The following is a 15,675-nucleotide window of genomic DNA, read 5'->3' as shown; positions in this document are numbered from 1 at the left end:
GGAAGATACGTGAGGGAATGAGCAGTAAAGTTTTAAATGAAGACATCCCATAGTGCGGTTGTTTTGGGGGGAGGGGGAGGGGGGTCGCTACCTAGCCTAGATGATTCTGGAACAGTACCGTTACCCATCTGTCACAATAAATGTTTAAGGTTGGGACTGGGACTTGGATCTATACTTAAATAGGCCTATTCACTCAGTCTCTCTCGCAGGGACAAGCACTGTTAATATGGCTCATTGGGGGTTATTATTTATCACCTTTGAAAACCACCACCTCTTTACTTTTTGATTCTCACGTAACATAATGCAGCAAACCTTACCGATGATTCCCGATTTTCAATCCCCCTTTCAATCGATTTGTTATTAATCGGACCTACTGTAACGCACAACTATTTCATGCCCTTGGCGGAACACCTGATGTAAATTTCACAATGCTTCCGGTTCATCACCCGATACAAATCTTGCCGCAACTGGTTCTCTGTCCTCATTTCCGCCCACTCATTCAGCATCGCTTGTCCTCATTGGCAGAAGACCTGTGACAACACAGCACGCCTTTCAAAATAGAGGACATGTCAAAGATGGCATCGCTGATGTGTTTCGTACGGTCGGGGAGGGTATGTATTTTGCCATCGAAATCGAAAACATGTCGTGAGCGAATGTCTGATAATCAGAACAATATACAGCACTCATCGGTTCTCTTCTTTTCTTGCACGCAGAAAGCCGCTTCGGTGGTTTTGCGAAGAGAATTCCACAGGACATCACCGGCTGCTCTGCAGGTAGCTAGCAAGCTAGCTGTTGAGCTAAGCTAACTTTCACTTGCAGCAGCCATACTCTGGATCTCTGGATCTTATTTTGTTGACAGAAATTATGAGTGGATGGGATATGCATTGACTGTCTCATGAATGTCTCAAGAATTTCCATTCCAGTTTCTTGCACAGAGGGATTTGCCAGCAGCGATTAGCGACTGACGTAGCTATAGAATTGAAGATTCAGGATTAGATGACAAACCTGGAAGCCAGCCTATGTATGACGAATTATGTTCAGATGACAAATGACGGATCTTATACATATTTTGAACTGTACTTACAGTTTAAATACAATTAAAAATGATCAACTAGAGGCTGACTTGTTAAATGTCACAGATGTCAGAAAGTTACAGTTAACGTGCAGTTTTCATGTTTTATGGACCTGGATTCTCTATGAGCAAAGGTTTGCTGGTTGGTCTGATTACATTCTGTTAGCCTAGCCAGACAACATCGGTTGACTTGCTGTCTTAATTAATATGTAGTATTTACCTGTCGCTTCTGTTTGTTGGTAGCCTAGAGAGCCCCTCAACAGTCAGTTGTTATTGGATATTGCATTTCCCCGACAAAAGGAGCAAAAAGGACAAACTTTGATTTCCCAACAGGTGGCAATATGTCTGTGGGGGGAGTCACTTCTTCCATTGAGCCCCCTCCAGCTCCTAATATCAATACACTATCAATAATAATATACACTAATAACAATAATAGTACTGGTACAACAGAACTTCATGTCCAAGACTGAATACATTGTCGGCAGTCGCATAAACATGTGGCAGACGTAAAAATATATAGTTAAAGACAAGGGTAAAACACAAGAATATTCAGTAAATGTATGCATTACACATTGCATAAAGCGATTACTATTGAGTAAAAAATATGATCTTATGATCTTCTCTACATATCAGATGACTGTCCGAGATGCACTGAACCAAGCCATGGATGAAGAGCTGGAAAGGGATGAGCGAGTGTTCCTCCTTGGAGAGGAAGTGGCACAGTATGATGGTGCTTACAAGGTAACTTAGCTGTTATCAAACTGTATGGTTTGTATAGCCAGTATGGTATACAGTACACAAGGTGGATACAGAAGGATAGCCTTCATAATCAACTGACAGATTTTTCTGCAAGGAATGGTCGGCCCTCTATACCAAATGATTCAAAAGTAAAATTTGGCAAAACTGCTTGTAGTTCACTAATCACCAGTTATACACCAGTACCATTAGAGATTGATTTTCTGTTTTTGGAGGAGACAAACATAATAAGACAAACAAATAAGTATATGCAGTTTTTCATTAGTGAACATGTTAAAGTGCATGTTGACTATATGTCAGACTGTAACTGTCATGAAACCAGTGGTTTTTCAGTGTCATGAAACCAGTGGTTATTCATTCAATACTGAATATGTCATGAACAAAAAATGTTTATAAGCTTTGATAAAAAGGCAATTACTGGCATAATTAAAGCTTAGTATGTTTGCAGGTAAGCAGAGGACTGTGGAAGAAATATGGAGATAAACGCATCATTGACACTCCCATCACAGAGGTAAAGAAAAATATTGTGTGTAAACATTCTACAGTAATTGAATTGTTTCACTGGAGACTGCTAGAGGCGAATATATTATGTGTCTGACATATTTTACAGATGGGATTTGCAGGCATTGCTGTTGGTGCTGCTATGGTAAGTTAATATATCAAACTTTGCTGGAGAAATTCTGGAGATATTTTAATGATGTTCATTAATGCTCTGTCGCAGGTCATGATACTCATGATGGTTTTGTTGCTGTCCTTGCACCAATTAACCAAAATACAAGTCCGGGGTTTGCCTGCCTCATTGCGCATCAGTGACCCCTGCTGGTCAATCGTGCACAGACAGTCTGCCTGTATAATGCTGCGTTTGAAGTGTCCTCATCTGACTCATGTCTGCAAGCTTAGGATGAGGACTACAGTGTGAAAACAAGCAGCGCTTGGCACCACGTGTTTTGAAGAGACAACATGCTTGCCCGGGAGTCCCTGGATTGTTATTGGGGGGGGAGGGGGTGTGGCGAGGAGCTTCATCACTCTGCTGAATTGGGGCATTCCAAATAGGGGAAAAAAGAGGGGAAACCATTTGGCATTCCAAGTCAAATATATTTATGTATTGGCATGTCTTTATAGCAATCATACAGTTTGGACTGATCTTGACTGTTTTAACAAATTGCCTTGTGGGTGAATGTATTATTCTGAGGGCTGTATAGGAACTCTGAGTCTTCATTTTCAGTGTCTTTTTTATCACTAACATCTTGGTGTTGACATTGAAAATAATGTAACCTCATGCAAATTAAGCTTTTTTCACCAGTCTGTTGTTTTTGATTTCTCAGGCAGGTCTGAGGCCCATTTGTGAGTTCATGACCTTCAACTTTTCCATGCAAGCCATTGACCAGGTCATCAACTCTGCAGCAAAGACGTATTACATGTCCGCTGGCCTGCAGTCCGTCCCAATTGTGTTCCGTGGGCCCAATGGGGCCTCTGCTGGAGTCGCAGCCCAGCACTCACAGTGCTTCGCTGCCTGGTACGGACACTGTCCTGGACTCAAAGTGCTGAGTCCTTGGAATTCTGAGGACGCCAAGGGACTGCTCAAATCGGCCATCAGAGATGATAATCCTGGTAAGATCTGGTGTACGGAGATGCACAGGTGTAGTGTTCAGGTTTTTGGCCTTTAGTTAAAGTCTGTTGTTCTTAAATGCATAGACGTCACCTCATTGGTTCCATGTAAAATGTTGAATGAATTTATTTTCATGTCAGATTGGAGGTCACTGGAAATTATGTGCTTTGCATCCAGGGAATGAGTGTGGCAAGTAATCAGTCCAGTGTGGTTCTTTAATTCTGTATCCTTCTTTTCTCCAGTGGTGTTTTTAGAGAATGAGCTGATGTATGGTGTGCCATTTGAAATGTCTGAGGAAGCCCAGTCTAAGGATTTTACCATTGCTATTGGAAAGGCAAAAATTGAAAGACAAGGTAAATGGAAACTAGTGGTGAGGGGGGAAAAAATAAATAGAAGCTTGAGAAAATGGACAGTTATTTGATTTTACTTTTCTGTTTTGCCCTAGTGATGTGAAGTTTGCATCAAGCATCTGCTTTGACTTGTAGAGTACTTATACCCACAGCATTCGAATGTGCCTCACACATTTGAATGCTGTGGGTGTTCGCACTTCAGACATACAAATACTTGAGCTGCTGTGAAACCAAAGTAGATTCAATCCATTTATTTGATAGCCCTGTCTTGTGTAGGTGAAGTTGCAAAATAATTGTGCAAGAATGGCTGTTTGAGCTACAAATAGTTCCCATTTATGCATGGAGGCAAATTACATTTACAGGACTCCCAAAACATTTGTCAAAGAAGATGCTTCTGTGATTCCTTTGCCCCTAGCTTTCTGTCTGTCCATCTGTTTTATTTTAAAAAAGGTTTTGTGCCATAAATTTCTAAATCACTTGCTTATATTTAGAGTATTTAACATTTAACGAAAAGGTACGAGGCCATTTGTAATTGTGCACTGTTGAATTAGCCAGCAGCTTCCAGCAGCTGTGCAAAATTGTGGCGTCACCTAGAAATACTACACTTACCCAGACACATGGAGTACAGCATGCACAAAGCATAATTTTTACTCTATTTCCTCTGTTTTGTTGGTCTCATTACTGAACGCAATAATAAATATGCCTTTAGTGAGAAGATTTACTCATGCTCTGAAAGTAGTTGTTTGTAACTTTTTTTGACTGTAGTATTTGCATCTAGGGAACTATAGTTCAATACAGAAGCTGTTATGCATCACTAGGGCAGCAAACGGGTAGAATTTAGTCAGTTTGTGACAAGAAATACATTTCAAGTTCAATACCACAAATAAGGTCTAAGAACTCAAATGAAACAGAATTGAACTGAATGTGAAAAGGCCCATAGACATCACGCTGGACCAAGGGAAACCTTCCATCATCAGTGTTTGAAAATATATCCATGGTCTGTGGAAAGATTCCTGAAATTGGTAGATCACTCGGGCTCTTTTTCTGTTTTTACAGGGAATCACATCACTCTTGTGTCACATTCCCGGTATGTGAGTTTCTGTCTTGATGCAGCGGCTGTCTTGGCAAAAGAGGGTATTGAGTGTGAGGTAACTGCTGCTTGTCATCAGTGTCATTTTTAGGGAAAACAGAGATTTTTGTATGTATAAAAAATAATGTTGTTCAAGTGCTTTTGAGATATGTTTTTGACCTTCTTTCATGGATGAACCCATAGGTTATTAACCTGCGCACGATCAGACCCATGGATGTGGAGGCCATTGAGGCCAGTGTGATGAAAACCAACCATTTGATTACTGTCGAAGGGGGGTGGCCACAGTTTGGTGTTGGAGCTGAGATATGCGCAAGGATCATGGAAGGTAAATTGTTTTTGTCCTTCGTGACTGGAGACCTCAAACATTTTATCAGCTTGTGTTTGCAAGCTGTACGCTGATGATTACAGAGCAATTTTATGACAGTAATGTGAAATGAGATTTTAGATCTATTTTGTCATGGTGATGGTGGTGTAGAAAAGAGAAAAAACTTCTGTGACTGGAATTCACACACTTCTTTTTTGTTGTTTGTTTGTAGGTCCAGCATTTAACTATTTGGATGCCCCTGCTATTCGAGTGACGGGTGTGGATATCCCCATGCCTTATGCTAAGATTTTGGAAGACAATAGTATACCTCAGGTTAAGGACATCATATTTTCTGTGAAAAAGACACTGAATGTCTGATCACACCAGTTCAGTTGCAGGGTTTGCATCATTCTCCCTTCTGGCACTTAGCATAATTTTTCTCTAGAAAAAAACATTTCTAGAAAAAAACATTATATATATACATACTTTTGTTGCGTAGGGAGTACTTTAAGCAGAGTGATCTCACTTTCTCACAAGCTTTCAGTGTACTTCATATAACACTAGTCTGTCCTCTCATTCTGTTACATGTTTTTTTTTTTAATTCGCAGTTTTGCACCACATTAGCTTTGTATGGAGAAAATGTCCCTTAAATGATTGGAAACGCACAATTTATGATTTGGTGCAACTAAATGTATTTATTATTGATAAGATATACTGTAAGAACTCCAGACCAAAATAATGTCTTAGGTTATCATCTAACATAATACAGTGTTACCTAAATAAATTCCTTTTTGACTCTCTGCTCAAGAAGAAACAAACGCACCACTTACTGGCTAAATTCAGTTTGCAATGAACGTTTTTACATTTTGCATAATAACTGGAACCATGGTCATTCAATGAACTTGCATTTCTCTGCTTTCACTGTACTGTTTCCTGTCTGTATTCATAGGATTTGATTAAAATCCTTGTCGGTATTAAAAAAAATATATATGGTGTTTTCTTCCTGACTATCATCTAGACTTAAAGCACAGGTGTGGTACAGAGGTACTCAGACCTAAATGCCAAAAAAAGCCTTATGAGGCCAACCCCATCCATCACATTAACAAAGGCCTTACAGTCACCCTCGCACAATTACACACACAACAGTCTCTGCCTCCTGTTTTGTTTCTGCCACTCAAAGCCAGGGAGTATTTATTTGAAAGAAATGTACCAGTGCCTCCAGTCATACTAGTGGGTATTACTAATTTATTAGAAGGCCATATTTTAGTGGCCATTTGGTTAAACTTCTGAAATCAACTCTTTTGCATTCATTCCACTGATCATATATATGTGTGTACAGAGGCCACATGTTTAATTACTTTTGTGCTTATGTTCAGAAAATGTGAGTGTGTTAATGTGCACTAATCTAAATAAATAGATTTAATCAACTGAACTGTAATTTTCAGAGCAAAAAAATGTTGGAAAATAGAGAAGAAATAATATTTTGGGGACAGTGAATTATGCACACATGCATGTGCGTGCACTCACATATACTACTTGCCAATAATTTTCTTTGAAACAGATATAACCTCACAGTTATCACAACAGATTGAAAATAAATTGCATATTAGCAACAAACATAATGTTTATGCATGTATGCTGTGAGAAAAAAAAGTATATCCTGCCTGCAGCTTGTGAGTATTCACTCAATATGGAGTCCCTAAGGAGATAGAATAAAAGTGATGAGTTGAATAATATGTTGAATATGAAGCCTGGTGCAAATCCTGTGCTTTACATTTCAAAACTTGGAAATTTGTTTCCTAGGACAATTTTGTGACCGACTGCGGTGAAAGAGCTGGTTGTCTTTCTTAAGTCGATATATTCCAGGGACTGGGCAAATGGGCTTCCGTGTCTCCAGCAAAATGTGGATGAATTGTGTATGTCCTGTCATCGAAATTCAATCTAAAATATGAAGAAAGGCAAGTATCTTCCAAGGTTTTCCTTATACTGGCCTGTATGCCTCTGACTTCTGAAAATAAATAATACATTAAAGGGAAACTGGCACGTATCACTATAGGCATATTTCTATAAAACGTGAGATGGAAACTCACCAAATTTATGTGAGATTGAAATCAGAAGTTTTGAGAACGCTGGAATATGTTCTTGAGCAGTTTTATAGTGTGGCGTATTTTTGACACTTTATGAAAGCCTGAATTTATCTGGTAACCAGATTTGATTGTTTAAAATATCGGCATTGCAACGCCGGTGTAGTAACTGGTTGTCCATCTGGTATACTAAAGAAAAGGTGGAGTTACGCGTTTGCTGCGGTTGATTGTTGCGACGGACCAGTTCACTGGTTTAGTTTCATATTGAGTTGGACAGCAAGGCATTGGTAGACAACCATCTGGTTATTAGTGTTTCTTAGAGAGCAAATGTAACGTGCTAACAAACAGGTAAGGAAACACGGAAGGATACGTGTTAAATTTTGTGCACCATAAACGTTTGATTCGCAGATGAAAGAAGTCCACGCACACGCTAATAGCCAAATAGCTAGCTAGCTACCTAAATAGGTAGGGTATATGGTTAACGTGTCGTGTATGTAGTTAATATATCTTAGTTAAATAATATGATCAGTAAATTCGATTTTTTTAAAAAAAAATTTGCATCGTTTTAGCTAGCTAGCTAAGTCAACTGGTGTTAGCTTAAAGGCTGGCTACAGAATTGCGGAAAATTGCTTTGAACCTAACGATCGATAGCGAGTCGAGCTAACGTTAGTCAACCAATGTACTGTACAGCAGCCTCGCTAGCTATAGTCTAGTGAGCAAACTAAATCATTGATGGCTAGGTATTTGATTAGCCATGCAGCCTCTTGCTGCAAATATTCGCTTGCTAAGATAACAAAGTAAGCAATTCTGTGCTGGCTATTGCCAGCGATCCACCTAACTTAGCGATGTGTCGGTAACAATAACTAACTTGCAAAATATATTTTAGCTTTCCCATTTCAATATATGTGGATAGCTAACTGGTTAGCCAGTTTCTTATTTAACAAACTAACTCAATTACCGATACAAATAGCTATAACGTTAGCCAACGAAGTGTTATGTGCTAGCTGCAAATTGCTATTGCGTGCAACATTTCAGGTGCTCTTTTGATAAACTGCGAGGTAGATAGATTCATATTCGCTTAGCTAACGCTAGCCAGCTAGCTCCCAGATAATAATCATGTCAAATCGATTAATAGTAGCATGGTAAGTAGCTTGACTTGTTAGCCAGCTATTACGGTGACGTTTTGCAAACATGTGGGCGGGGCAGGGATTCAGAATGATAACGTCCTAGAATCCTAGAATTTAATGGATAGCTAGTATCTCTAACTGCTGATTTACCTGAGCTTGCACATGCTTACAACGCAATTACAAAACGGCGTCTGTTGCAATTAACCTTATGTTCCCAAATTGTAACATTGATTTAGCTAAATTGTCTTGAATTAGTATTTAATATTCGGTCGGGCTGATCCAGTGGAGTTCGTATCTTGGAGAAGGAAAATAAGCGGAACTGATAGCTTATGTGGAAAGCCAATTTTATATTAGCCAGTCCCATTTCTGATTTATTTCTCGGTTGTAGCATGCATGCGTGCGTAAAATATTTGTGTGAAATAATTTTATTTGAATACAATATATGTGCAAGTATGATCGTCTAAGTTTGTAACAAAATATGCTATTTTACCACTCTCTATTATTCAGCAGTTACTAAGCCAATTCAGAAATAACGAGCATTTGTTGTTGGCACAGGTGATAATCGTCCCGTGTAAACACGACATAGAAGACGGGAGAGTACATTTTCAATCTTCTCCACCTCCTAGACGGGGACCAAACAGTGGTGCAAATGGATAATGGAGACTGGGGACATATGGTCAGTGAGAGAGTAAAAGAAACATGTATCATAAGCTGTACATCACCTTATTAACTCAGCCCACCTGAAGATCATACTTATTTTGTTGTTAGATTTATTTATTCTACAATATGCTGTCTAAGGTAAATAGTCACTCTGTTTCAAAATAAGTCAAATAGTATGAGTTCCATTATTTTGACTACTGAAATGGGGTAACATTTTTTTCCAGTCCTTGGCATGCACATAGCTAGCACATGGCATGGCTAATGCATATAGGTTCTGTATAGGTCAATTGAAGAGATTCAAAATCTAGGATCTTGTTTCAACTTCATTGATTCCCAGATGAAATGCCTCTTGGATACCGCTGGATATTTACTGAAGCAATTTTGAGTTAAGTACCTTGCCCAAGGGTACAGTAGCAGTGCTCCAGTGGGGAATCGAACCAGCAACTTTATGGTTACAAACCCTGCTCCTTACCACTATGCTATACCTTTGCCCTATATATGGCTGTATATGGGTTTCTCACCTAGTTGTAAAGAATTCCTAAACATCATCAGTGCTTAACCCTTCTGCCAGCACAGAATGCGGTCATGGATGCATAAATAACAATGAATAGGAATGATATAGGTGGTTGTAGAGGTTGCATTCGAGGTCATTATGGCATTGGCTATATTTCCAGTAGGTTTTCTGTGTGAATGTTGTTCTCTTGTTGTTTATTGCAGCTGTGAAGAAATTCATTTTTGTGATGAACAAAAAATACAATGATAATGTGCATTTGCTGAGGCTTTTACCATCTGTACTTTTGTCTTAATGTTACTGTGCACCATACATTACGATGCCAACACAAACTTTCTGGCAATATTAGTCTGAAAGATCAGGGTTTTTTTGGCAAGGCCTGACTTTTGTTAATGCCGATACAGCGATTCTGACATCTCTCTACACCTTCACTGTGGCTTCACTGTTCATGTGTGTTTACCTCTCTTTAGATGACGGATCCAGTCACTCTGAATGTGGGTGGCCATTTGTACACCACTTCTTTGTCTACCCTGCAGCGGTACCCAGACTCCATGCTGGGTGCCATGTTCCGTGGCGATTTCCCTTCAGCACGGGATGCTCAGGGAAACTATTTCATCGACCGCGACGGGCCGCTCTTCCGCTACATTTTGAATTTCCTGCGAACTTCAGAGCTGACCCTCCCTTACGATTTTAAGGAGACTGACCTTCTCCGCAAGGAGGCAGACTTCTACCAGATCGAGCCCTTGATTCAGTGCCTGAATGACACCAAGCCACTCTACCCACTGGACACCTTTGAACAGGTGGTGGAGCTGTCCAGCACCCGCAAGCTCTCCAAGTACTCCAACCCTGTAGCTGTCATCATCACCCAGCTCACCATCACCACCAAGGTACACTCCTTGTTAGAGGGCATCTCCAACAACTTCACCAAGTGGAACAAGCACATGATGGATACCAGGGACTTCCAGGTCTCCTTTACCTTTGGACCTTGCGACTACCACCAAGAGGTGTCACTCAGGGTTCACCTGGTGGAGTACATAACCAAGCAGGGCTTCACCATCCGGAACACAAGAGTGCACCACATGAGTGAGCGTGCCAATGAGAACACAGTGGAGCATCACTGGACTTTCTGTAGACTCGCACGAAAAACTGAGGACTAACAGACCATCATGAGTGTTGTTATTGTTTTCATCATGATAATTTGAGGGGAAAAAAACAGATCCAAATGCCTGGTGTACATGTTACGATTCTTGAAAGTTGCAAGTGATTGTACTGTGAGTGAACCTGACGCACATTGCAAAGGGGCTGGGCAGTTGCCTGTTTTGAACAAGTTTTAAAATTAGTGAATTGTATCACTCATCCATGACTCTGCAACAATTTTTGAACAATTTTGGTGCCCCTCCCTGGTCACTGACGCCAATGTATTAAGGTTCTAAAGCACTTGCTCCCATATAAACTGGCTAATTGTTTCTGTCATTCAACCTGTTTCCACTTATGATGTTTCTTTGGTTGCGGTGGTAGCTTTTTGCAAAAGGATTTAATAAAACCTTTATGCTGTTGCTACAATTCAATAAATTTCTCATTCGTTCTGTATTTGAGGCTTGTAGCTCACCTTTCAAAGTTTGTTATTCCACTCTTTCTGCTTTTTGCTGAGGTTTTACAGGAAAAGCCTACAGCTTGTTTAATTGGCACATTACATTATTGAGTTAATTTCCATTAGCTGTTTGTTCCTCACTGCTTGTGAAACCAGACATTGAGCAGAAGTCATTGAATATAGGCTCGAAAGAGCAGTTTATCCCTTGTAGGACCTGATACTGCACTTTCTAAGGTTTTAAGACATGGCATGATTTCAGCGTGCATGTGCCAAGTTTTATGAAAAATCATGATAAGCTTGTAGTAAACTCTGAGGTCCAATTAAAATGGCTAATTTGGACCTAAAATTGCAACATTGTGTACTATGCTTGAGATTTCATGGCTTTGTTTTTGAACTTTGAACTTTTGAACTTAAGTCTCAAAGGAGGTTTCATGTCCAAAAAAGAAAAAAGATAGCTCTTCAAGAATGTTTGTTTTACAGGAACAAAAAAGATGGAACAAAGGTTTTTTACCTTCATGTAGTTTACCAGGCATTTATTTTAGAGGTTAGTTTAAATTTTGCTGGTTTTTGACCTTTGGGTCTTTATTTTTTTATTGAAACCTTCATGCGGTTGTTGTCATAAATATGGTAGGGAATCAGAATTTATCCATAATCACATGAGGCAGTGTGGCTTTTTTATTATTCATGTACTGCTTACAGAGATTTTACAGATAATCATCCAGTTATTCTGTGTTCTGTTCATGACTGTCAAATCATCATAAAACCCTACAGTGTCCACTGGGCAAATTCTTCAAACTGAACAGTTCACCAGAGTGTTTGCAATTTAATTTAACATAATTACGTTATCTGACAGACATATGTTTAGGTGTGTTGCATGTAGCATGAAAGTGCACCTGGGACAGTCTCAGGAAAATCATAAGTTGTTCACCATCCTTACATTTTTACATTGATATATCCACAGGATCTGGTAGTTATTTTTAAAGATCTCTTGAACATTTTCAGTACTACAAAATGACACCCAGGAAAATGGTAGGACATGCCTAGCGTGCCTCAAGTAGATGGCCATTAAAAGGCTGACTTAACTATGCTAAACCCTTCCAACAAATTTTTTTCTCTCAATGCCCTTTAAAGAGAACATCCCAGCCTGATATACAGTTTTATACTTCTGTTTAAAAAATATATTGCATCAATGTTGTTTTGTGTAAATAATTTGTATTGACATGTACTTGATGTAATGTGCCCACATCTCTCAATATTCTGATGAATAACTGATCCATTGTGGTACTTAAAATTCCCTATAAAATATGTAAACATGTTGTTATGTGTGTCTATGTTGTGTCTCTATAAATATTTAATGAGGGGCATTAAAAATACAACAAATGATTCTGGCTCAAAAATGAAACAATGATTTGTGTCTTGGGCAGAAAGAAAATGGACTACATATAATGATGAAACAGTAATTTACAAAACCATATTCAAAAGATGATTTTTTCAATAAATTAACTAAATATCTTGTGTATCCCTCATTTACTGCTAGCGGTACTGGTATCACATGTGGCTTTAACAGAAAAGCTTTTATCTGGGAAATTTTTTCCACCTGGAGGGAACTATTGCACCCAGCTCAACAAGCACACATCGTCATAATGGCACACACCCAGAACATCTCGGAGGTACTCTCTTGGCATCATGTTGGTGGAATAGGGTTTTCAGTTCACCATACATGCTCTGTGCCAGAAATGCTGATAAATATATGTAGTTGTGCAATTTTACTATGACTATACATTGACATTCCTGCCAAGTGCACCCAAATATATGTGCACATCTGCAAACCTTCGCGCAAACTATGTACGGTGTGGTACAAATGCGGGAATCAGGTTGGTTATTTTTAGTTTATGAAAGCTTGCTTCTTGCATCTTGTTGCAATTTCATTGTCTCAGTTTTCAGGCTAGGTGCTTTTTGGTAGTAGTTTCTAAAGGCACTTTCCAGTTTTAATGTGTATGTAATCGTTAGAGAAGGATTTTTAGGTAGAATTTCTCTTTTTTCCAGGGTCAGAAGGTTTGCAGATTTCTAGGATCTCCCTTCTTAACATCAAGTTAATATCATTATGATGCAGTATGATGTTTCTGTTGTTCAAAATTTCAGTACTTTAAGAAGCATAGCCATCATCAATATGGTAAATCTTTAAGTTTCTTTCTTAACAGTAAGTGGCTTCTTCTGTCTTTTTAGGGGGAGGTTGTTCATTCACATTGATGGGAGAAAGTTCTTTTTTGAAGACAAATTCAAGCTCAGGGACAACATTTGGCGGTAATTTCTTTCCTTAGCAGTGGCTGACATCTTTAGGATGCAATGTCTCAAAAACTACCATCCGATTTGAAGTGTTTGCATCTGATCTTCCTGGCAGAGATCCAAGGAAGAAGCAACAGCACAAAAAGCAGCAGAGCAAATTAGCCAAACTGCATCTTGGATCTCAGATGCTTTGTTGTCAGTTCAAAAGAATACTATTCCCTCTAGGAAATATGAAGTTGAATTTTTTTTTGGCTTCAATGTTTTTGGGTATCCTCTGATCCTAATGACATTTTTGTAATAAGGGAAAACATGTATTCAAATACATTATGGTGACATTCTACCTTAAGGTTTGACTCCCTCAACTAAGAAACTCAATGTTCTTAATGAAGAAACTCAATGACAGAAACTCAATGTTCTTAATGAGAAACTCAATGACAGAAAAAAATGTTCTGTAGTGGCCATGGCAATATCCAGAGCGCAATTCAATTAGGCATTTGTACTCCAGATAGAAGTTAATGTCGAATCTCCTAAATGTTGACACCAAGCACTGATCTTTGAGCTATGTCAATCCTTTAAGTGAAGTGCTTCTGATAGTGGTACAAGATAGTGGTATCAGATGAACTCAATCTCTGTACTCACAAGTAGTCAAGTCAAAAGGGAGCATGATGGTATATGTATATGAGGTATATTTTAAGTCAATGACAAAAAATATCTGCATGCCAAACCACCTTAAATTGACCATGGTAATGTAACAGTCTTCATTCAAGACATTTATAGAGCAATGAGAACAAACTCCCATTAAAATTCTTCATTTATTGACTTCATTTCAAAACACAAAGAGGGAAAAAATTGTGTCGGTGTACAAAGAAATGCAGTAGATGGTGTCTGGTATGAAGCTAGTGTCAGTGGGAAGGCCTCTCTAATTTTGGCAAGGCAGCAGCCTCTCTGTTGCCTCTTTGCTAAAATCCCTTCAGGGTGTTAGTTATCTTGTATTATTTTCTGTATATTTTACACTTTTATTTTACATTTATGTTCAATGTAAAAATAAATAGAGTTTATAAATGTAACAATCCTGCATTCATTATGAACTGTAATGACACATTTACAATATGGAGGACTCCGCTACATCCTTGACTCGTGCAATGACTTCATAATGGACTGGAATTTTTTCTTTCCTCCCAAGAGTACACACTTGTAATGAGGGGCCCTTTGAACTAATGAAACGGCAATGTGCATTGTCAAGGGAAACAACTGAAACTTGACTAATATTGTCGCTAGTATCGTCCAGTCCTATAGTCTATTGGCCTACAGATATATTACATATATCTACTACCAATTATTATAGCATAGTCATTACAGAATAATCTTAACAATTGCCAAAATGTGTCTACACCATTGTTTCTTGTGCAGTACGTCGTTACATTGTTAAATATTAGTGTAAATGTGTTAATTGAGAGTTCTTGTTCTGTGTTCGTTTTTGAAAGGAGATTTTATGTGCCAATTTGGGTTTTTTGCATAGTGACTCAAGCAGTAACAATGCACATGGTGAATTTTATGTAGCAACTGATGTCTAAGTACATATAGTAACCAGATTATTTCCTTTATTCCACTGATGACTACATATGTTTCTTTTTGAGATAAAGTCTGAGTCTTCATCAGACGGCCCAGTGGCAAGTATATTTTGCATGAAGTAACCTTACATAGCTAAAGTATCATAGTGTGTATCAAATCAGGGTTCTGAAAGGCCTTGACAGTACATAGGCCCAATTCAGTGTAGATTATAGGGTGACCATACATCCTCTTTTTCCCTGACACGTCCTCGTTTAGAGACGCATGTTTTAGGTCCCAAAACGAGGACGTGTCCGGGAAAAAGAGAATGTATGGTCACCCTAGTGTAGAAGTAATTTCACGAATTTACCGTCTTTTGTGGATTATGCTAACATTAAACCTAAACATAACAGTCGTTCTTGTCAATGATTTTCAGATGCTTCTACCTGGAAGGCAATTTGTCCTTAAAATAACAAAGCTAACAACAACAGTGCTACAAGTTGCAAGGAAAGTAGGCCTTCAACAAGGTCCATTTTATCTAGTGTAAGTGGAGGTAATTAGTGTGACGAAATCAGCTCAAGCCTGAGCTAATCTCCCCCAGAGCAGACCAAAATAAGTCTTGGTTTTATCTCTTTTCTACACTTGTACTCTGAAAATAACTCTTGAGCAAAACAGGTGACAAGTGAG

At 38.8% G+C, this 15,675-nt stretch overlaps 2 protein-coding genes across 2 annotated transcripts; both read left to right on the top strand.

Annotated features, from left to right (window-relative positions):
• Positions 1-552: 552 nt before the first annotated feature.
• On the top strand, positions 553-6,299 carry pdhb (pyruvate dehydrogenase E1 subunit beta). Its single transcript, XM_036531328.1, has 10 exons — positions 553-611; positions 714-773; positions 1,706-1,813; positions 2,277-2,339; positions 2,439-2,474; positions 3,154-3,439; positions 3,680-3,790; positions 4,844-4,935; positions 5,061-5,202; positions 5,414-6,299. Exons 1-10 carry the CDS (start codon positions 567-569, stop codon positions 5,557-5,559), a joined length of 1,089 nt encoding a protein of 362 aa, XP_036387221.1. The 5' UTR covers positions 553-566; the 3' UTR covers positions 5,560-6,299.
• Positions 6,300-7,478: 1,179 nt separating this feature from the next.
• kctd6a (potassium channel tetramerization domain containing 6a) lies at positions 7,479-11,015 on the top strand. Its single transcript, XM_036531988.1, has 3 exons — positions 7,479-7,613; positions 8,948-9,068; positions 10,034-11,015. Exons 2-3 carry the CDS (start codon positions 9,042-9,044, stop codon positions 10,718-10,720), a joined length of 714 nt encoding a protein of 237 aa, XP_036387881.1. The 5' UTR covers positions 7,479-7,613; positions 8,948-9,041; the 3' UTR covers positions 10,721-11,015.
• The last annotated feature ends 4,660 nt before the right edge of the window (positions 11,016-15,675 follow it).

This window comes from Megalops cyprinoides, chromosome 6 (assembly GCF_013368585.1).
Source record: "Megalops cyprinoides isolate fMegCyp1 chromosome 6, fMegCyp1.pri, whole genome shotgun sequence".
Taxonomy (NCBI): Eukaryota; Metazoa; Chordata; class Actinopteri; order Elopiformes; family Megalopidae; genus Megalops; species Megalops cyprinoides.
The sequence above is the reverse complement of the archived record's forward strand: the minus strand, read 5'-3'. Positions and strand labels throughout refer to the sequence as shown.